The sequence below is a fragment of the Athene cunicularia genome (genome assembly GCF_003259725.1).
Source record: "Athene cunicularia isolate RWA chromosome 6 unlocalized genomic scaffold, athCun1 chr6_part2, whole genome shotgun sequence".
NCBI classification, from domain to species: Eukaryota; Metazoa; Chordata; class Aves; order Strigiformes; family Strigidae; genus Athene; species Athene cunicularia.
This window is the reverse complement of record NW_020799106.1, coordinates 7,626,311-7,649,019: the sequence shown is the minus strand read 5'-3', so window position 1 is coordinate 7,649,019 and position 22,709 is coordinate 7,626,311. Positions and strand designations below refer to the sequence as shown.

Sequence of the window (22,709 nt, the reverse complement as noted above, 5' to 3'; positions counted from 1 at the left end):
TTCCCTTGGCGCCGCCTCGTTTCCTTACCGGCTCAGATTGCCTTAAAATACCCGATTCAGCAGAAAAAAAAAAATGCTTTCTGGCCTGGATGGCAGAGGGAGAGGGAGAGGAGGGTGCCGGGGGTTGGTGGGGAGGAGCATGCTAGGACCACACAGCTGAACACTAATCCCATTAGTTGGAGGCAAGGGCGAGGAGGAGAGGCTTGGCCAGCCCTCTAACGAGGAAAGGACTTAATGAGCTGGGCTAGAGTACGCCGGGGAGATGCTGTGTGGAGCCAGCTGGGCAAGCATCCAGTTTTCCAGTCAGGAGATATCCCAAAAAAAGAGGCATCAAGCTTGGAAGTTGATAATAAACTTTCCTGGGCTTTTCTTTTTGGGGTCCCTGTTGGGTGCTGAGGGGGTGGTGGAACATGTACACACCTTCCCAGTGCTGTGTGGGCTCAGCTTAACACAGCGCTGCTGTAGGTAGGGTCCTGGGGCTCTCCCTGAGACACAAACCTTTTTATTAGGAACCTGGTGTCGGCTGAAGCTCGGTGATAAATGATTCGTCATGGAGAACTTTTTTTTTTTTTTAAAAAAAAAACCCACATCTTACTTTGTTGCCAGAAATGTGGTTGCCAGGCTTTTCATTAAACAGCACTGTGTCCATCCTGGGAAGCTGCCATGAGGATGACTGCTCCTTTTGTGCACCGGAGAGCTTCCCTGCAGGCTGCCGTCCCCACTAGCTCCCAACTCCCAGCCTGTGTTCTCAGCCTGCCTTTCCCTTCTTGGCTCAGAGGCTACACCAGGATTTTTGGGTCAGGTTGAAGCGGGTGGGAAATGCATCCTTTGCCATCCCTTGCTGTGCACGCTGGAGAAGGGATATCTGAGCATATCTCATAAGTCCGAGCCGAGCATCGCTGTGGCCACTCTAGCAAAACCTGACCCCCTCCCCAATGCTGGGCTCGTGGGATGAGTATTTGGTGATGTGGCGGCTGGAGGAAGCTGTTCCCCTGTCTTGCTTGCTGCCTGTGGCGGGGATTGCAATGGTACTGAAGCAGAATTAGCATCCCCCAGACACAGTGACTGCTGCATGTGAGGGCTGAAGGGTGGGAGGAGGGCTGGGAACCAGGAGGGCATCCAGCACTCTCTAAAGGGAAGAGGAGAGGAGGAAATGTTCTGTGTCCTGCTTTGCTTTTCAGCCTCTTGTCACTCAGTTGGGCTCCCTGAGAGGGAATTGCCCAGTTAAACCCAGGCCTGTGCTGGCCATTCAAAGCCCAGGCATGGTTTTCTCCTTTGGAACTTCCCACCACTCACCCCTGATGCTCTCAAGGCTGGGGCTGGCGCTGCTCGGAGGAGACAAGCTGAGCTACAGAGCCTCTCCTTAGTATCAATGGGTTTGCTGGGGTTTTGTAGGATATTGCCCATGATCTGGTTAAGGATGCAAAGGTACTTGGTGTTTTCCAATTGTTTCAGGTTACTAGGGAAACCCCGTGACTCAGAGCCCTCTCCAGGCTGGGACTTGCCCAGCTCCTCTCCAGCACATCGGCCAAATTATTGTTCCCAAAGGCTGAGTGACAAAGAGTGCTACTGAGACCCCATGGAGGAGACAGTTACAGGAAAAAAAAAAGAAAATCAAACCTCTGGCTTTAATTTTAACCCGGGATTATCTGAAAAGCTAAGCTGAAGTGTGGATTCCTCAAGACACTGATTCGCTGAGCTTGACGCCATTTCAGGAGGGGGACCAGTCTAAAATGATGGGCAAATTATCATCCTTCTGGTGTGGGGGTTTTTTTTGGTGGTTCCTGAGCCATCTTGTTGCTAACTGATAATGACAAAAAATACGTCTGATGTCTGTCCTACGCATACACGCATTTTTTTCTCACCCTCTCTGTAGGCTCACATGTTTGTTGCTATGTTTTTGGGACAACTTAGCCTGTTGCGTAGAGAGCTGCGATAAAATCTAGAGTCTTGCTCTGCAGAGCAAACCTCCCCATTCCTCCATTCCTCTATATTGAAAATGTGGGTAACACAGGTCTGCCCTTGCAGACGGTGGTGTACATCCCTGCAGGGGATGTAAATATGTGTAGCGAGCCTGATAATGTAGTCAGGAGGATTTCTGCCTCTGTTCCTAGCCCCTCGGCCCCAGAAAACAGGCTTGGGGTAAACCACCAGCTTGAAAATTGAGTGAGGGAGTAAAAGAAAGGAGCTTAAAGATGACTTGGCTGTTCTGAGTAAGCGTTCTGGGCTTTTGAAATGTCAGCTATTCTGCTGGTTTGGCAAATTCTTTTCGTGTCTCTCTCTTTGTTTTCCTTCCCTGAAGAACGGCGAGGTCTAGACATTGCCAGTGCGGTTTGCTGTCGAGATCTTGCGTCTGGGCTGCAGATTCGGGGCTGGCCAGAGGCTTGCAAGGATTTAGGTAGGCAGTCTTGCTCCCAGTGCCAGCAAGGGTTTGAGGAGGGTGTGTGTGTGTGTGTGCATGCACTTGGTGAATTCATTGAGCGTTTTGGAGAGGATGCATGGGGTTTTAACGTTCCTTTCATTCTTTCTAAAACATTAGCATCGTCCCTTGGCTGGGGGCTTTGGAGTTGCCTGCTGGGGGTCCTGCAGGCTGGTGATTCTTGCTGGTTTGCCCTTAATGCAGAGCTAGCCTTAAGGGCTGGTCTGTTTTAGGTGAAAAAATCCACCCTCCTTTTAAATAAAGTGGCAGAGTATTTCTTGCGGGATGGCAGTATTAAACAGACTGGGCATCTAACCATGTGGGTGAGAAGGATAAGATCTTTATCCCATGTATCTTCAGGGAGACAGGTCTCTTTACCCAAACCCTTTGCTGAGCAGGTATTTTCTGGGGGGATTTTCTCTGAAGACACTGACTCACTTAATGGCATCCACAGAGGGCAGGGGGAGTTGTGCCAGGCCTGCAAACTGCTCTCCAGGCCTATTTCCATCCCCTTCGTGGCCTGAACCAGCTCCAGGTTGAGCTGATGGGGTTAGGGGAGGTAATGCTTGGCTCCCCCACCTCCATACCCACTTCTCCTTCCACAGGCACCACAGCACTGGGGGAGATGCTGATGATCCCCTCCAGAAACTTGGGGACTGCAGAGTTGCAGCTGCCATGACAGCAAGCACCAAACCCTTTTGATTTTTTTTTTCCTTGATCAATTATTTATATCTGGCTATTAAGGGAAGTCCGTAGCCTTGGGCAGTCTGGTTCCACATCTGCTTTCTGAATTAACTGTAAAGGTCACTGCAGAGCTGGTATCTGTTAGGTACAGATCCCCGCCTAAATGCTGCCCTCCCCTAGACACAACAGGGACTGGGGTTTAAGGTTAACCCTTTGGTTCAGAGACTGGAGGGGTACCTAGTCCCTGCTAGCTGGATGAGAGTGGGATTTAGCATTGCTTTAAAAGGAAGATTTAGGGGATTAAATGTCATCTTGGAGTAATACAGCTTCTTGCATTTTAGTCCTTTAATAAGCTGTTTCTAAGCTGCTCGCGGTCTTGCTGCTGTCCACAGCTGCTTCTCTAGCAGGGCTGAGGAAGGATGCACGTGCTGGAAGGGTGTCGATGAGTTTAGTTGTTAAAGACTGAAAAGTATTGCTGTTCCCATTTTTTTTTTTCTCCCAGGGGAGCTAATGTTGCCTGGGCGTGCATGGTTTGGGGCAGGGAGCTCTCCTCAGACCTGGGGACTGTTTGCAGGCACCACTGGTGGCAAGAGACATTGCTCAGAGGAGGGCTGCCTGGTATGTCAGCTGCCATGGAGCAAAGCTCTTGCCCCAAACAGCTCCTCTGGTCGTGCTCCTTCCTTGCCTGGATGCGACCGTCCCCTTCTCTGAAGAGTGGCTGCCATGTGACACGTTGTCCCAGAACATTCTTTCCCGCTGCCTGTGGGGTCTGCTGAGCATCCTGCCAAATATCCTGCGCAGCTGCGAAGGGAGAGGTTTGTGCTGCTGCCCTGGATGCTCTGAGTCACAGCAAGGTCAGGCAGTGGCTTTGGCTGGGAGCTCTGGTAGGCAGAGTGGTCCGCAAAGCAGGAACACGGTTCATCCCAGTGGATTGAGGGGTCCTTGGGAGTGGGGAGCAAGCAGCAGAGTGCTGCTGGGGGATGCTGAGGTGCTGACTGCAGCGGTCCAGCGTAGTGGTGCTCCAGCTCCCAACAAGTACTGGTGGTGAAGGAAAATGCATAAAGGCAACGGAGCTGGGGCAGGGTCTGGAGCACAGGTCTGCTGGGGAGCGGCTGAGGGAACTGGGGGGGTTTGGTCTGGAGGAGGCTGAGGGGAGACCTCCTGGCCCTCTGCAACTCCCTGCCAGGAGGGGGCAGAGAGGGGGGGTGAGTCTCTTTAACAACGTAAAAAGCGATAGGACAAGGGAATGGCCTCAAGTTTCACCAGGGCAGGTTTAGACTAGATGTCAGGAAGGATTTCTGTGCAGAAGGGGCTGTTGGGCGTTGGAATGGGCTGCCCAGGGCAGGGGGGGAGTCCCCATCCCTGGAGGGGCTGAAGAGTCGGGCTGAGCCAGCGCTGAGGGATCTGGGGGAGTTGGGAATGGTCAGTGCTGGCTTAACGGTTGGACTGGAGGAGCTTCAAGGTCCTTTCCAACCTAGTTGATTCTGTGATTTTGTGAAAGTGAAGGACATGGCCGTAGTTTTCCCCCGTGTTCCCCTGAACCATTCCCTAGGTCCAGGTCTCCAACGCTTGAGGGCCATAGCACATTTTTCATCTCTCCCTTTCTCCCCCTATTTCTCACCGTTTTATATTGCTCTCAGATGACATGTATTAAGGCTTGGAATATTTTTGTAAAGGGCCAAACTCCTGACGTGGGGCTTCTGAGATCTGCTAACATTTTCTCCAGGATGCCAAAGTTTCCTACATCCCAAAGCCTGGGGCTGAGCGTGACCCTCCCTGGGGTGTTGCAGCTCCTTGCTGGGATGAGGGATGAATGCTTCACGCTTTGGTGGGACTGTAGGTATGAGTAATGTTTGCAGGCCAGAGCCCAGCTGCAGCACTGCACGACCTTCCTCCCATCTGTGTACATCCCAAAAAAAAAGGAGTTAGCATCAGAAGAAAACCAGCATATTCTCATTAATCTTACAAAATGCCTTTACCGGTGCAGGGTAAATGAGCATCTCAACCATGGCTGAGCTGAGGAGGGGTTGTGATGTGTTACCTTTCCGTGCTGATGAAGAAATGACATCACGGGGCTTACAGTCTGTGCATCCAAAGGGATGACTTAATGAGGATGGACTGGTAATTTGTTTGTTGATTTTTTTGGGAGGGGCGTCAGTTTTGCTGCATTTGAAATGTGGCAGGCTCAGGACCTGCGTTATCTCTCTGTAAAGCTTGGAACCACTCCATGGGAGTATTAGTTGTCATGGGGCAGTGTTAACGCTGGGTATTTGGGTCTAAAAATGGCCTGAGTGACTATTTCAAACAGATACACAGCTTATAAATCAGGGGGCTCGTAAAGCGCTCATGCAAACTGGGAAATGGCTGACTTGGATTTGGGCAGCAGTTAAAGGGATTCAACCCTGAACTTCAAGAGTAAGCTTAAATTAAAAGAAATGAATGGGGGAAAAAATAGAAAAGCTCCATAAATCTGGTTTTATAATATTAATCTAGTCTGGAAAGCTGTGATAGAGCTGAGGCAAATTATTTCTCACTTGGACAAAGGTGAAAAAGTATATTTTAATTTAAACATTAATTCTAATCAGTATTAAAAATGGTTTTAATTTAACTTCCTCGACTTCTGTTGTCTGACTTTTCAGTGTTCATTTTGGAGACTTTTGGGAAATAAGAAAGTCCCATTCTCTAAAAGTCAGGTTTTTTTCCTGGGCTGTATTTTTTCACGTGCTTTGCAGTGGGTGAAGGCTGATCTCCTGCACTTGCATGGGTTTAAGGCTCAGTGCCTCTCTCGGTGACCAGCTGTATCTACGCTCAGCTCACAGGGACCTTTCTCATCTGAATGTCTTCTTCTCTTGGTAGAACTTAGGAGTAGAATTTATTTATTCATCCTAGAAACGCAGAAGGAAAGAGCTATAGCTCATTATTTCCTTTGCAATCATCTTTCTCATCTGAATATCTTCTTCTCTTGGTAACACTTAGGAGTAGAATTTATTTCTTCATCCTAGAAACGCAGAAGGAAAAAGCTATAGCTCATTATTTCCTTTGCAAAGTGATTTTTAATGGGTGATGTTGATAGATATCTTATTGACTCACAAGCCCTCCCTGTTCTTTTTGTTGTATTGTCTTCTCCTGGGGTTTCTGAAATGGTAGGTCAAATTTGACTCACTGGTATAACTGAGTAATGCCCTTGCTTTGATGTGATCGCTCGCCTCTCCCCAAAAAGCCATTTTTTCTTCCACCAAATGCAATGATGCTGGAGCCCGAAGCATTTCCTTCCATCTGAGAAATTCACATCCCAAAGGGGGCGATGGCTCATTGTGAGATGCTCAGCAGTGGAGGCAGCTCCTGTGGGAAAGGCAGCCCTCCTCCGCTCTCTTGATGGGTCAGGTGATGTCATTGACTATCTGAGACACCCATCCTGGAGAAATCTGGCTTATTGCAGTTTGGCTTTTGACTTTATGGTTTTTACACAGGGGAAAATTAAAAAAAACACTGGGGGTGGGAGGAGGGAGATGAGATCTTTGCACCTGGTCTTGTGCGGGGTAGGATGCTGAACGTAGGCGTGTAGAGGACAGGAGGGGCTTGAGAGCTGAGATGGTCTTAACCTCTGCTCTGATTTATTTCCCTCCCTTCTTCAGGTGGATGAAATTTATCATGACGAGTCCCTGGGCGTTCACATCAATATCGTGCTGGTCAGGATGATCATGGTGGGATACCGCCAGGTAAATACAGTGCTTGGATGTGGCGAGGAGATGCCATTCAGGCTGGCCTCTGCTTTTCAGCTGCTTTCCCAGCTCGAGCTCTGCCCCATGAGGGAAGGAGGGCTGCCAAAATGCAATACAGACGCAGCAGGCAGCTGCCACTTCTTCTGGGTCTGGCAAGGGTGCAGTGACACCATGACTTAAGTGTCTCATCACCATAGTATTTAGCACTTAGGTGCGCCCCGGCTTGGAAACATGTGGCTGTTGAGGTCAGCTTTTGAAGCCCAAGTGACAACTGTGCTGAGCATGGATAAATTTGAACCCTCATCCGGCTGGTTTCTGGAGCCTGAAGGTCTGGAGAGCCCCATAGCAGTCCCCAGGGCAAAGAGGGAGGTGGTGGGTGGGCTGCCGTCAGCCTTTATCTGCTTGCTCTAGGGTGCTGGAAAAACCATGAGAGGCTTCCTCAGAAGCTCTAGGGTGGCAGTACATGGTGGGACAGAGGTGGCTTCCCACGTTGGTAGGAGCTGGATGTCAGTGAGGAGAAGCCGAGGCCAGGATCTCCTGTGTACCAGCCTTGACTTGGCAACCCTGGAAGGGGTCACTGGCTGTCCTGCAGCTCTCAGGTGTCTTGGGTATGGACAGAAAAAGCATGGGAAGGTTTTGTGTGATTTCTCAGGTTGCATTTATTTTTTAAGGCTCATCTGAGCACGGCAGCCAGAGATTTTCTTTAAAACAATGTGATTTGCCATATTTTTTGTGGCAGGCTCCTATCCTACATCAAGCATTCTAGCAAGGATATTAATGACTCAACATAGTGCTGTGTGTGTGGTCCACGAATAAGCCCCATTTGGTCTTGGAAAAAAAACCTGCTTGTTATGGGAGCCTGCGTGTCTGGCAGAAACCCAGTGGTCCTAGAGACTCGGGTGTTTGAATCCAGGTGAGATCTCAGCTCACCACTGATTAGGTCTGATGCTTCCTGAAGCAAGTCCTCCTGCAGCTTCTTGTCTCCCACCTTGCATTTCGTAGGATAAAACCTCCGTGGCTTCCACTTAAGGGCCAGGGGAAGGGCAGTATTTCTTACCTTTCTTCCCACCACTGCAGCTCAGGAGGTACCTGTGCCCGAGAGCATCATTTATTTTATAGAACATCATTTATTTTATAGAACATTGTTTGTTTTATAGAGCATCATTTATTTTATAGAGCATAATTTTGCAAAATGCTAATCTTGAACAAAAAAAAACCAAACGAAGGACATGGTATATATAGAACAGTCATGGGCACCTCCACCTGTTTCCTCTTGGGGTCTTGGTCTCTGTGGGTCACATTTTACAGGGGAGTGTTGCTGTGCTCATCGTTGAGCATCAGCATCTCATGATGGCTTGACAAGGAACCCGTGCAGCAGCAGGGAATCTGAATCCTCTTTACGTCCCAGCTGCTCTCCTCTTTTATCTGCTGCTGCCCCAAGCACTTGTGTGACCGAAGAGGGTCATATACTCTCCTGTACCAGACCACATCCATTTGTGGGAATGATTTCCTAGCTGTTTTAAAATAAAAAAGGTGCAAGATGCTTTGCAGATGCAAAGTAGGGTGTTTAGATTCTAATGATGGAGAAGCACGGCTTCAGAGTCTTTCCAGCCCCAAAACTCTTGACCGGTTCCTTCTCCTCCACTAACTTATCCATCTTTTTACTTCTTTTTTTCTTTTGTTTAATTCTTTACCCAGTCAGTCAGCCTGATAGAGCGAGGGAACCCGTCTCGGAGCTTGGAGCAGGTCTGCCGCTGGGCTCACTCGCAGCAGCGCTCCGACCCGGAGCACGCCGAGTACCACGACCACGCTGTATTCCTCACCAGGCAAGATTTTGGTCCCGCAGGTATGCAAGGTACTGTATTTATCTCGATCAGGTATGTGCAGTTTGCTGGGGGAAAGCCAGTGAGGGGAGAGGATTTCTTACAAACACAGTCTGTTTCTTGGCCAGCAAGGTCCAGAAAAAGGTTATAAAAATTGGTGTTTTTTAATGTAAAGTAGAAGGAAGACAGATCCAAAGCATCAACCTGAATGAAGAAAAAAATGGTCTTTATTCATTCTGCCCTTACTTTGGTTTCATGCACCAATCCTCCCCTTGTCCCAAAGTACCGTAAAAGTTTAAAAATAACATAAAAAAAGATGGACTACCACAGGGATCTTCATGGGGCCTGTCAATCCTTTCTGTCCCCGGGAGGACCTTTAAAACCTGGCTTTACATAGGTCAGTTTCTTAACCCTCTTAGGACTTGGGCATGGGAGCATTGAGTAAACCCTGGGCCAAAGAGGAGGTCTTACTGCAGTCTGAAGGAGTGATGGCAATAGTCCTCTCACCTTCTTGGTACAGAGGCTGATCTGATGTGGTCTGAGAAGTTAGAGACCTAGGCAAAAAAAAATTTAAAAATTGAAGGAAAATCTTCTAGTGTTTCATGACTCTGTTAAAAAAGCAGATGCTTTGGTGTCATCATGAGAGGTGACTTCTCCCAGTTCTCCTGAGCCTGCTGCCTCCAAATTGCCATCTCCTTCCCACGCTGGTGGCAAGGTCTGGATTTCCCATCAGGAGGCTCCATTTGATGCTGTGAACATGCTGGTAACGTCACACTAATTTGTAGCACTAGTTCTTCTGGTGCACACAGGAGGAAGAAGTAGTAGAGATGGAGTCCTGTCCTTGTCTTGATTACCTTCCCGAAAAGGGTCTTCCTGCAGCAGTGGATGAACCACAGGGGATACCCAGCTGGAAGCCCTCTTGAACACGCTGTTGGCCATCAAAGAGCAGAGCTTGGGTTGTGCCAGCAGCCTCCCTGCCAAGCTGCTGACCTGCCTCAGGCTCCTTGTCTGGAGCTGTGTGGCAGCGTGGGTGGAATACCAGTTTTTGTTTCGTTTTTCTAGACCCTTCCTGGCAAAGTGACTGTGTCCAAAGGCATTGGTGAGAGGAGACCTTTTTTGGCATGTTGGCAGAGGGGGAGACTTACTGAGCTCCCCCTTGGTGGGAGGGAGTTGTGAGATCGATGGAGTAGCCCTGCTCTAGGGGTGCTCGTTCCAGCTCCTTCCCTCTTTCCCTGGCTCCCTGCTTTTCACACGTCTTTGGGATGGACATTTGCTTTCTGCAGGAGTCCCCACGGCTGCCATGTCCTTGCCTGGTTGTGTTGCATGGCACAAGATGCAGGTGCTTCTCACCCCCCCAGGAACTGCCCTCTCATTGGGTTGCTGGGATAGTAACACTTTGCTTACTTTTGCCTCTTTTCTTCAAAACAAAGTCCTTTTAGATCCCTATCACCCTTGTCAGCTCAGGGCTACATGCAATGAAGGACCAGACCGTGGCACCTCCAATACTTGCTCATGGCGTGTGTTCATCGATAGTATCTAAGCAGCTGCTGAGGTGATGGCAAATACCTGCTGGCTCCTTTAGGCACTGCTGCAGGGTGTATGTGCCAGCTGGGAAGCATCTGCCCTCCTCACGCCTGTCCTGAAGCTGAGCTGAAGGCAGAGGTGGTCCTGTCCCAAAGCCCCTGCAGCCTAAATCAACAAGCCAGGAGGAAGGAAGCCTTTGACGATGAAGTCCTCCAATTCACAGGGACCTGGGAATGGAACCTAAACGTCAAGCCTGTGCTTAGCTTGATGCCTCACCTCTCCTTACATTTGTGTGCCCAAATGCAATGGAGACGGCGCTGAATCTGGCTCATTAACCCGTGTGGTTCTCTTAGCCCAGACTATTCCCATGCTGGCAAGCCAACCATGCTCCGTCACCACATTCCCACCAGACATGGCTCATACCTCCCTCTTTGTCGTGTCACCTCCCCTTGGCCAGTAAACCAGGGCAGTGTCTGGTCTGGCACGGCACTAGTTAAGCTGGTTGCAAGTCCTTGCAAAGCGTAGTCTTGCGGCGTAGGTCTCCTCTGTTGCAGGTCCAAGCTGAGCCCTGAGGAGGTTTACAAAAACTTCTTGGTGCTGGCAACAGCCCTGCTGATGGCATCTCTTTATGGAAGTGGGAGCAGTCATGGCCAACGCAGGGAAATTTTGGAAAGCTGATGCAATTGTTGCTTTGGGAATCAAGGGAGTTGATGAAAGGTGTGAAGGGGAAGGGCCAGGACGAACAGCTCAGCAGCACTGCCCTCACGCGTGGGTTGCAAATAAACTGCCCTTCAAAGAGAAATGCCTCTTGGTGCTGGATAGATGGGTTGTAAATTATTAATTGTTGCTGCTGAAGCCCTGTCTAAACCAGAAGAGAGTGCTGTGTCCCTCTGGAGTGGGCAGGCACAGAGGGCTTTCTGGCCCGGGATGAAGGATGCTTTTGGTTAGATGTAATTTGTTAACCTGTAATCACCTACAGCTGACCTTTGAGCAGGCTGGTGGTGGTCCATGTAGAAGGTCAGAGAGGCTGAAAGCAGGTAGGAAATGTCCATAAAGAATAATAAAGTGCATTTGGAGGAAGCAAGAGACTGGTGTCTTGCCAGTGTGGTGAGGACATGCCCCTTCTATGTGTGTGTCTGGTACACGTTTGCAGGCTAATCTAGTCTTTACCAGTGAAGTATTTTGCAGGTAAGTATTTTTTGCCATCGTTCTCCCATGGAGAACCCTTTATACTTCTTCCAGTTCTCACTGGGGAGGTCTTAATTATGAGAGATCAGTGTCTGCCTTCCTGAGCATCCACCTTTTCATATTCCTTTGCCCCATCTCCTGCCTAGACATCCAGAGCCACTTTAGTTGGGAATGTGTCCTATTTTCATCCTAGACAAAATATAATTGCTGTCCCCTTGTACAGAAAACTTGCCACATCTTTACGCTTTCTTGTGGAAAGTTTCAAGGGGGAAAAAAAAATACTTAAAAATGGTTTATCCAGAATTTGACTCATTACTGTATGGTTAAACCCGATGATCTGATTCTCTCTCTCAAACTCTTAGTTTGGCCTGTTACCTGTTACTTCTGACTGCAGTACCCACTGAGCATGTCATTTCTCCACTCTCTTAAGGTGTTTTAATTTATTTGTTCATTGGAGTAAGACTTGTTGACCGCTTGGATGTGGGGAAGATGAAAAGCAAACACTTCCCCCAGTAAATAAAACCCCAACTGTATTTATTGAAGTTGCTTTGAGAAGATCCTTGTCATTGTGGAGGCTTCTCTGAGGTTACGTGGTGCTTTACAGGCAGAAGTGAACTTGCTCTGCATGTAATGAGAGTCAGGTATTTATTTAAATCTTCGGCTTTTTGCTCAACAACTTGGGTTTGCCTGTCCCCCTTCACTTGGAGCACGGGCAAAACCGCATCCATCGCTTCCCACAAGATACTGTGTGAGTGAGCCCTTCAGAGGTTTGTGTCTGGGCTTGTTTTGAAAAATTAAATTATTATGATGAGAGAAGTTTCCTTCAGAAGTTCCATTGCAGGTGGACACCCTGGAAAATCTCCGCTCAGCTGATAAATAGAAATATCAAGGGAAATGCTCGCCCCAAACCCCCTTGGTTTTGCCTTATGCCTGGGGTGATGGTGACTTCTGCGTGTCCAGCGGTGCAGCAGCTGCCCATCCCTTGTCCCATCAGGCATCCGATCTGCTCATTGCACCCACAGAGTCAACTGCTGTTGACTTTAGGGCAGAGCTGTAGGAAACCTTTTATTTTTTGCTATAATCTATTGTCCTTGGCTAGCTGTGTAGGTGAGACCCACCCACTTGTTCATCTGGGGAATTAAGCTGAGAGCAATCCCGTCATTTCCTCTCCATCGTCTTCCAGGGCAATTAGTCACAAGTCGCTGGCTTGGTGTGGAGCAAGTGGCCCACGAAAATGGTGGCACATGGGCTTCACGGACCCTGTGTTTTGGCCAGGGTGTGTGCAGGAGGGCAGGCTTAGGGGTGTGCATCCACCCTCAGGTCAGCATTACCCCTCTCCTGCTGCAGCTCAGCCTCCCCCTTCCTCACTGAGCTTTCCTCTTCCAGCATCCCTATCCCCAGGGCTGCGTTATCCAGCATGGTCCTGCCCTGCTTTTGCCTCTTGGATCTGTAAGTCCTTTCTTTGTGCTAACTTCCTTCCCCTTGATGCCAAAAAGGGTCGGTCCTTAAAAAAACCATATACATTAGAACAATCTAGAAAGTAAATTCTAGAAGGTGGCAAGGAATTAATTGAATTGGGCAGAAATGTGAGAAAGAAATGAACAATAAACCAAACTCAGGATGATGTATTGCTGGATGGGCAGGGGGAGGCTTCCCTGCCCACAGCTGCCCCACTGCACTGCACTTGATCGAGGGCTGGGGGCTGGGGAGGTGCATGGTCCTCCCCGGCCCTGTCTGGTGGGGTTGCCCCTGTGCCTGGGGCTGGTGTGGGTGCATGTGCGGGTGCATGGCAGGGGTCCCCGTAACCTGCAGTGAGCAAGGCTTGGGTTTTGGTGGGGCTCTGGGGTACACCTCATGCTTTTCAGTCGCTCCCTTTCTTTTTAATAAAGAAGAATGCAGGGGTGCTGTTTCTGGGCTGGGGGCGTGGTGGTCACTGGCACCAATAAAGGACCTATGGGTTCCTTTGCTGCCCTCTCACTGGCCCAGACGGATTGGCACAAGGGCAAAGAGATGCTGGCGAGGCTCAGCGTAACCTCACCTGCTTCTGGCACTGGCAGCCGGGATGGTTGTACTGGTGAGCAAGTCCTTGGGCTGCCATCCAGGTGACCTGGGCAGCTCCTCCTCTTCAGTGCCTTCCTCTTTGTTTTCTCCTCCTGTTGCAATGAAGCCAGGCTTGCAGGTTTTTTTAATTTTTCATTTTTTCCCCCCTCTCTCAAAGGTTTTTCTCTCTCCTCTCTTCCTCTCTCCTTCCCTTGTGTCTTGCTCCAGGCTATGCGCCGGTGACAGGGATGTGCCACCCTCTCCGCAGCTGCACCCTCAACCATGAAGATGGCTTCTCCTCGGCATTCGTGGTCGCCCACGAGACTGGCCACGTGTAAGTCATGGAGGCAGAGCTGGTTGTCCCCTTTGGCACGAGGACAAGCGTGGTGGTGCCCCTTTCTTTGCAAAGGGGACTTTCTGCTGGTGCAGAAACATGTACCACCGCGGCATGCAATGGGGCTGGTGTAAATCCTCCGGGAACCTGACTTTACACCAGCTTTTCCCACCAGGTTAGGCATGGAGCACGATGGCCAGGGCAACCGCTGTGCTGATGAGACCAGCATGGGGAGCATCATGGCGCCGCTGGTCCAGGCTGCCTTCCACCGCTACCACTGGTCCCGCTGCAGCAAGCAGGAGCTTAACCGCTACATTCAGTAAGTCAGTTTTCAGCAGGAAGGGATGTTCCCCCTTCGGACGGCGTGGCTGCCTTCCTTTTGTACCCAGCAGCTCCTGTGTAAAGCAGGCAGTGGGCAGGTCCCCATTGCCGTACCCTGTTTTGGCCAGAATAGCAAAAACGGGTCCTGGGGAAGTTATTTTCCCTTTTTCTTCTACTAACAGCTTTGGTTCCTTGCATGAGGCTGAACAGGTTTGGGGCTGCAGAGCCTGGAGGCAAATAGGAGCCTGTTAAAAGTTGGAGATACCAATAGTTCGCAGAAGCTCTGTGCTGGTAGACTGCAGATCCAGATCTCAAATATTTCTGCCATTTGCTTTGGGCAGCCTATGTGGTTTCCCCTTTAGGCTACAAAATGTTTTGTGCTGCATAAAAAAAAAAAAAAAGTTTTAGAAACAGGCCAGGGGCTTTCTGTGTGTTGGGGCCAAGAAGAGTGGCAGGAGCACCCACTAGCAGCAAGGTGCTCCATCCCTGAGGGAGCTGCAGGCAGTGGTGGGATGCTTGTCTTTGGGGAACGCTGCATAGCTGCTCTTTGCTGGAAACATGTTTTCCAGCATTGTGTAGTTAGCATCACAGAATCACCTAGGTTGGAAAGGCCCTTGACGCTCCTCCAGTCCAACCATGAACCTCACCCTGACCATTGCCAACTCCCCCAGATCCCTCAGTGCTGGGTCAACCCGACTCTCCAACCCCTCCAGGGATGGGGACTCCACCACTGCAAGATAATTCATTTCTTGATATCTGAATTTGGAGAGAGGGCTGAAGGTGAGGGATGGGGTGAAGGAGGGAAATCCTCTATACCTGACTCTGCTTTGCCTCTGCCCGGCATCTCTGCAGCTCCTATGACTGCCTCCTGGATGACCCCTTTGAGCACCAGTGGCCCACGTTACCCGAGCTGCCGGGCATTAACTACTCCATGGACGAGCAGTGCCGCTTCGACTTCGGTGTGGGCTACAAAACGTGCACGGCGGTGAGTACAGGTTGCATGACTGCATTGCCCGCCACCCCTGGGACCCCCAGCCAGGTGCCAGGAGGGGTGCTGTGAGCCTGCCGGGACTCCCCGCTGCTGTCCCAGCCCAGCTCCTCTGTGCTCCCCAGTTCCGCACCTTTGACCCCTGCAAGCAGCTGTGGTGCAGCCACCCGGACAACCCCTACTTCTGCAAGACCAAGAAGGGGCCACCCTTGGATGGGACCGAGTGCTCTCCGGGCAAGGTAGGGGCTGGTCTTGCCTGCTCCCTCCTTGGGAGGGGACAGGGACACCCTCAAGGGCAGCAGTTGGTGGGTGCCTGGTTTTTAGCTGTCATTACTCCTTATTTTCCCTACTTTGTACTCAGATGAGGACTTTGGTTTTCTTCTGGTCTGCTTGCTTCTGCATGTATATGTTGGAAAAGCTCATGGCTGATGTAGCAGCTGGTTATATGGTTCCTCTAAACCATTCCTTACTTAAAAACCAAATCACCAAAAATCATTAAAATCAGCTCAAATTAATATCAGTGACACTGTTGCATGTCTGGGGAACACTCTTGGTCCTGCTTCCCATGGGAGGGATGTGCCTGAGGGTGTGATGAAGAGCACCTTCCTCCTTGGAGCTGTTTCTGCAGTGCTGTGGGGGCAGGAGGGCTCTCTTTGCTGGTGCCGAGTGCTTTGGAAGAGGCAGGCGTTGAGTTCACCCCTCTTCCTCCTCCCTTCCAGTGGTGCTTCAAGGGTCACTGCATCTGGAAGACATCTGAGCAGCCTTACAGCCAGGACGGCAGCTGGAGCTCCTGGTCCAAGTTCGGCTCGTGCTCCAGGACCTGCGGGGGAGGCGTGCGCTCCCGCAGCCGCAACTGTGACAACCCGCCGTACGTTTGGCCTCCACCTCCCTCCTTTTAGCGGGGTGAAACTGGAAGTGACAGAGAGCCCAAGGTTCCTCTCTCTTCCCCTTGTGTGCCCGGTCGGCAGGGATGGGATGTTGCTCCTCCATGAGCTGTGCCGTGCATGTGGGTGCTGAACAGCATCCCCTCCCGCAACGCTCTTTTAACCCATCTACTTTATTTTCCAGCCCGGCGTACGGTGGGCGCCACTGCCCGGGAGCCACCTACGAGTACCAAGTGTGCAATGCCGAGGAGTGCCCGGGGCCCTACCAGGATTTCCGTGCCCAGCAGTGCTCCAAGCGCAACTCCTACTACACCCACCAGAACAGCAAGCACGCCTGGCTTCCCTACGAGCATCACGACGGTGAGCGGCAGTGGGTCCTAGCGAAGCAGCAGTAGCCAGATTGCCTTCCGTCCCAGAGGAGGCCGCGCTGGTGGCCATCACTGTGGGATGGAGACTCTGCCAGCTGCACAGCTGTTGGGTTCTGGAAAGCTCCTGGGCTGGAAACTAGACTGTTATAATCCAGCATCAAGCAGCCAGATCTTTAAAATCAATTTCTTGTGTTTGCCCTCAGGTGTCATGTAGAGAAACCCAGACGTTGCTCTGGTTCCCGCTGTCTCAAAGCGCAGCAGGGGTGGGCTGAGATCAGCCCGTGTTGGAACTTCTCCCTGCTCCTCCTGCAGGGAGAACCTCTTGTAATGGTAGCCAGAGATAATTCTGACTGAGCTACTTTAAAAGTCTTATCTCCACTTTCTGTGTGCTTTGGCGCGCAGAGGACTTGTTTTCCATGGAGGTGGTGGTGGGGTGATGGTGCCGCCTGCTCGCTCCCGGAGCCGCAGTGGGGAGCGTGTTGCTCCGGGCTGGGATGGGAGCCAGGTCCGCCTGCCTGGCATGGTATTCCTTGTGCATGCAGCCAAGTGTCTGGCACTGGGATGTTACGTAGTGTGCCCCGTCCAGGCTCTGAATTTCCCGAGCGAGCTGGGCAAAGGTGCAGGCTCTTGAGCAGCAAATGGATGTGGCAGAGTAAGGCACATGAGCAGCCTGGGCTTTGGAAATCTGACTGTGCTCAGGCGTACGACAGCTGAGTTGGGTTTGTCTTCAATCAATCTAATATATTCCCACAAACCCCCTTTCCCCCTCCTCTTTTTCCCCTTTACTTCTTATTTTGCTGCAGATGCTCAGAAGTGTGAGCTGATCTGCCGGTCCGAGGGGACGGGGGATGTGGTGTTCATGAATCAGGTCGTTCACGACGGTACCCGGTGCAGCTACCGAGACCCCTACAGCATCTGTGTCCGGGGCGAGTGCGTGGTGAGGAGCTGATGGCTGCTGCACAATTGTCCCTGTCCTTTGCCTGCCCAGGAGAGAACCTGTGCATCCCCTTGACCCACGATGCCCCGGGGACACACGTTCTAGCCTGGGGACTGACCCTGTGTGCAGTAAAGTGCTATGGGAACGGCGAAGCGATGGGGTGGGCTGCAGGGATGTAACCCCATGCTTGTCTTCTCTTCCCCACGGGTGACAGCACGTTGGCTGTGACAAGGAGGTCGGCTCCCTGAAGCAGGATGACAAGTGCGGGGTCTGCGGGGGGGACAACTCCCACTGCCGGACGGTGAAGGGCACGCTGGCCAAGACCCCCAAGCAGCTGGGTGAGTGGGCTGGGTGGGTTGGGGAGCGGATTCCATCAGGGTCAGCTGGCTTCACACGTGGCTGGGAGCGGGTATGTGTCTGGTTGGGGCAAACCTGCTCTTTTTCTTCCCTCCATCCTTCCTTCCAGTGGGTGTTTTGAAGATGTTTGAGATTCCAGCTGGGGCAAGGCACCTTCAGATCGAAGAGATGGAGCCCGCATCCCACAGCATCGGTGAGTATGCTGTAGTTTGCCTCTCCTTTCACCCACTACCCTTTTCTCAGCCATATTTTGAGAATTCCCACCCAAAGGGTCTTCTCTGGGTCATTCCAGCCCTTCAAAGGCAGTGACCAGAGGAAATGACATTGAAATGCCTCCTTTCTCCTCCAGCTGTTAAGAATCAAGCCACGGGCAACTTCATCCTTAACGCCAAGGGTAAAGAAGCCAAAAGCCAAGTGTTCATTGAGATGGGCTTGGAGTGGGAATACACCATTGAACATGGCAAGGAGAGCCTGAAAACCAGCGGTCCTCTGCATGAGGCCATCAGTGTTTTGGTAAGCCTGGCTGACCTGGCTCTGGGGGTGCTGGGGACACCCATCACCCAGCGGTACAGAGAGGGAAGGTGGTCTCAGATGGGATGTAGGAGGTGATGGAAGGACTTTGGCAGAGAAAGGTCGTAGGGCATGTCATTAAAACCAGGAAAATGAGCTAGCCAAAAGCAAGGGTTAGTGAGTTGTATGCAAGAACGGCATAAGGATGCATTGCACGGGTGCTTGCCTTTGAATCCAACTGCATTTTGCTCTGTGCAGCAATTGCTCATGACTCTGTGTCTCATTTTAGTTATACTGCTATTGGAAGGAGTTAGGGATTGGGTTTCCTGGGCACCCAGGGAAGGGGAGGTCTGTGCTCCCATCCATCCCCATGGCCGGCGCTGGCTTGGGGTGTAGACTGTGATCCTGCAGGTCAAAGGAGAGTCCGAGGACACCCAGCCTAAGGCTGGAGTTGGGAGATTTGGGCAGCATTTTTGTCTGGAACTGGAGAGGTACATTCATGAAGGGTAGACTTTGTGTTCAGAGCCCACCTAATCACGTTGGAGCTAGTTTGTTTCTCCTACTCTTGTGTGTACCGTAGCACCCAGTCATTGTTCACTTCTTTTTTCTTTGATGGCCTCCTCTTCCCTTCCTTCTTCCATGGCATTGTTCCTTCCTCTCCTTCCCCCTCTCCAATTGTCCTTTCTCTGCCTGCAGGTCATCCCGCAGGAGGAGGAGGCGAGGAGCAGCCTGATGTACCGGTACATCATCCACGAAGATCTGCTGCCCATGATCGGAAACAACAACGTCCTGCTTGAGGAGATGGATTCCTATGAGTGGGCCCTCAAGAGCTGGTCTCAGTGCTCCAAGGCGTGTGGAGGAGGTAGCTTTCCCTTTGTAGCAGCCTACAGCGTGGGCTTGGGAGGATGCTTGGGTACGTTAGGCAGTGCGTGAGCCCTTTGGGGCATCTCTGGCTTGGGAACGGGCAGGTGCTGTTTTAGAGTGTTTTTCCCCAAGATCACACATTGCTAGACTTTAGACCTAGACCTGGTACTGTTTTGAGGCCTGGCTTTCTTCTCCATACCCATGTTCTTTGCACCTCTATAATTTGGGGGTTCTACCACATGGGAATATGAGTGTTAAAAACCATAACTGAGGAGCAGTTTAGGTGAGCATTTTAGCCAGATTTCCTATGACAACAGGATTATGGGATTGTGTGTGTACCTTTGTCTGTCTATCCATGAACCTGCTTTGATTTTTTTTTAATTCCTTGTCTGTTTTTGAGCCAGGGAGTAGTGATCTTGCAGATGACTGCTTCTAAAGCTTGCATGGAAATAGGTGTGGACACACCAGTGGGTCCTGTGATGGAGGGCAGGTAGCACTCGTGAGCTCCTGGCAGAGTTACTGCTGGATTTTTCCCTCTGGGAGGAAGCGTTTGTGCCCACATGCTGGCACGGGGGGCTTTGCTGAGGAAAGCCTTGCCCTGTTATGGCCAGTGGGATCTGCTCTGAGCAGAGGGTGGTACAGAGACCTCCAGAGGTCACTTCCAACCTGCCTGACTCTCCAGTAATGGAGAAGACCTCACACTTCCACCTTGCAGCTGGAAGATTTTGGGACTTGCAGAGCTGGAAAGTGAGCTCTTGCTGGCTCTGCAGCCCTTGCTGCAGCAGGGCTCTGGGCAGCGCAGCAGGCAGCTCATGGCTAAGGCTGGCTTAGCCCCAGTCTGGTCTACTCTCAAGCAAGCACAGCTTATTTGGCAAATTACAGCAGTGCTTTGACTGGGCTTGTGATGTGCTGCTTTTTTTTTACCCCCATCTAGAGAAATAAAGCCAAATCTGTAGCTTGCTAAGTGCTTGTGGCTGTGTCACCACCAGGAAACTCTCATGTCTCGACTTTGGGCTTTGGGAGAGCAGCTTGAGGAGGGATGGGAGGGGAGACTGAGTCTGCTTTGTCCCTCTCTGTGTGTGCGCCCCACAGCCTGGGTGACCGCAGGAGGCTGGGGGGTCCAGCATCCACATGAGCATCCTCTGCAAGCCTGGGTGACGGGCAGCTTGGGTCCCACATCTGAGAGCACACATCCCATCCTGGCAGGGATGCAGGAGAGGGACTGGGTGGGGAGCCGGTGAGACCCCTGCCCCTGTTGACTCACTGCCTATGCTCTGTCCCCACCAGGCATCCAGTACACCAAGTACGGCTGCCGGCGGAAAAGTGACAACCGAATGGTGCACAGAAACTTCTGTGACAACAGCAAGAAGCCGAAGCCGATCCGGCGGCGCTGTAACCTCCAGGAGTGCTCCCAGCCAGCGTAAGTCCCCCCCCAGCCAGCCCGGGGTGCTCTCATCCCCTCTACAGGAGTATCTGGGGCTGCGCTGGGAGCGCGCCAGCCTCTTCCCTGTGTGGGCATCACCTCTAATGCCTTCACCGTGTCCATCTTCCCCCCACACCCCCCTCCCCTGGCAGCTGGGTGGCCGAGGAGTGGGGTGCCTGCAGCAGGTCCTGTGGCAAGCTGGGGGTGCAGGCGCGGGCGGTGCAGTGTGTGCAGCGCCTGCAGGACGGCACCAACCGCACCCTGCACACCAAGTACTGCCCCGGGCAGCGCCCCGAGACGCGCCGGCCCTGCAGCCGCCTGCCCTGCCCTGCACAGTGGAGGACGGGAGCCTGGTCAGAGGTGAGCTGGGGAGGGGGCTGGTGGGTGGAGAAAGCCCCCCAACTGCACGGCGGGGTTGGGAGGAGGGGTGTAGGGGCTGGGTGTGAAGGCCGGGTGCTTATAGAGCGGGCTGGTCTCATAGGGATGCAGAGAGGGGTACAAGAGCCAGAGGTGTTTTCACCAAGGTTTGTGGGGAAACTCAAAATGGGAGAGGGCATAGGATAGCATCCCTGGTGGAGAGCGGGGCGGCAGGGTGCTGAAGAGAGGGAGAGAAAGCCTTTATTAGAAAGCAGTAAAATACTTGCAGATCCCCCTCCGGGGTGGCTGTCGGGGTGTGTGGGCTCCCCCCCGACCCTTGACTGTCTGTCTGTGTGTCTGTCTGGGCGCAGTGCTCGGCCAGCTGTGGGGAAGGCGTCCAGCAGCGGCAGGTGGTGTGCAAGGGCAGCGAGGGCGGCGGGCGCTGCGAGGGCGACAAGCCAGAGGCTGTCCAGGGCTGCCACGTGGCCCTCTGCCCAGGTGAGAGAAGGAGGAGGAGGAGGTATCACTCAGGGTGGGGGGCATGTGCCAGTGGGGACTGACTTCCAGCCCATCACAGCTTCAGGAGGATACCAGCAAAGAAGGATGGGTTGAGTGTCCCTGATGCTGCTGGAAGTGAAAGGGTTAAACGCCAGCCAAAATGTTATCTTTGCCCTGATATTTGCTGTAGGTGGTTTTGGGTTTTCTGGCAGTTAGGGCATGTGGTGAGCTGAGGGTATGATGGGGATGGACACCCTGGAGTTCATCTTGGCCCAGCACTTAAGCCACCCAAAATACCCCAAGGGACCTCGTTTTTTAGCAGAACCCTTAAAACAAAAAAATCCCTCACCAAAACATCCTCCTAAGGTATTCTGAGTGCCCCCAACCTCCTGTGGCCCCTGGGCATCGTGGTGCTCTCTCCACAGGGAAGCAATCCGGCATCACTGCCAGCGCCGACACCGGTGACCACAGCACGCCCAAAGGGCAGCGGGTGCCCCAGGATGGGGCCAAAAACCCCGTTAGCAAGATCTCCTCCAGTAAGTGTCCCTGCTCGGGTAAGGGTGACGCTTCCCGGATACCCCTCCCTGCGGGAAGGGGGGGCGGCTCAAAGGGAGGGTGCACATCCACCACTGATTTTGGGGAGTTTTACCCTCCACTGCTGCATCCCTGATGCCTCTGCTTGCAAAGCCTGCTGCTCGGTTGCCATCTTGTGGAGTCTGGGATCTTACAGTTTCCTCTACCTTTGGACAGGCAACCGTGTTGCGCTCCCTTTTGCCTCCTGGATTTTATGCCTTTTTCACCTGGAACTTTTTTCAGCCCCCCCGTGTTTACCCAAGCAGGGAGATGGCTTCTGGCTTTTGCCCTTTGCTCCAAGCAAGGCGTTGCTTAGAGCGCTTCATAGCTGGGGCGAGCTGCATCAGGATCTGATTTAAGGTGCTGGTTTGGAGCACCCCTTGCTCTCTCTTTTTTCTGCCGTGCACACAAATCTTGAGTGCTCTGGCTTCATTTTCCAACTCCCTTGCCCCCCCTTCCTGTACAAGCGTTACCAAAATTGCTGCCCTGGGGCAGAGAGCGATAGTAGGTTTGGGGACAGCAAGGGGGACACCTTGTTGGCTTTGGGACTGTTGGAAAGGTGTAGGGGTGGGAGCCTAATGCCATCTCCATCTTTCGTGCTGCCTGACGCTGCTCTGTCCCTCTCCAGGGGAGCCTTGCCTCGGGGACAAGTCCATCTTCTGCCAGATGGAGGTCCTGGCTCGCTACTGCTCCATCCCTGGCTACAACAAGCTCTGCTGTGAATCCTGTGGCAAGAAAACCTCCTCCACCACTGGCTCACCCCCCACCACTGGTCCCAGGTCTCCCCTGGGAAGCGCCGCTCCCAGCCCTGCTCTGCCACTCTCCCCCCACCCCACCGCCCCTGCCCGGGGGGGACCCGGGGGGGACCCCACCCCAGCGCCCCAGGCTGGGCCAG

General features: G+C 52.2%; 1 protein-coding gene across 1 annotated transcript in view; it reads left to right on the top strand.

Moving 5' to 3' along the window:
- Positions 1–22,709, top strand: part of ADAMTS14 (ADAM metallopeptidase with thrombospondin type 1 motif 14) — a gene marked incomplete at its 5' end in the record, with an annotated part of 33,818 nt that overhangs the window by 10,689 nt on the left and 420 nt on the right. Inside the window, 18 exons of the mRNA XM_026851760.1 lie at positions 6,739–6,822; positions 8,524–8,671; positions 13,629–13,734; positions 13,910–14,053; positions 14,908–15,040; positions 15,169–15,282; positions 15,763–15,911; positions 16,112–16,287; positions 17,099–17,232; positions 17,447–17,570; positions 17,699–17,782; positions 17,939–18,102; positions 18,796–18,961; positions 20,251–20,383; positions 20,539–20,746; positions 21,115–21,241; positions 21,667–21,777; positions 22,443–22,699. Of these exons, the coding sequence (XP_026707561.1) occupies positions 6,739–6,822; positions 8,524–8,671; positions 13,629–13,734; positions 13,910–14,053; positions 14,908–15,040; positions 15,169–15,282; positions 15,763–15,911; positions 16,112–16,287; positions 17,099–17,232; positions 17,447–17,570; positions 17,699–17,782; positions 17,939–18,102; positions 18,796–18,961; positions 20,251–20,383; positions 20,539–20,746; positions 21,115–21,241; positions 21,667–21,777; positions 22,443–22,699 (2,562 nt within the window). The remainder of the gene's footprint in view (positions 1–6,738; positions 6,823–8,523; positions 8,672–13,628; positions 13,735–13,909; positions 14,054–14,907; positions 15,041–15,168; positions 15,283–15,762; positions 15,912–16,111; positions 16,288–17,098; positions 17,233–17,446; positions 17,571–17,698; positions 17,783–17,938; positions 18,103–18,795; positions 18,962–20,250; positions 20,384–20,538; positions 20,747–21,114; positions 21,242–21,666; positions 21,778–22,442; positions 22,700–22,709) is intronic.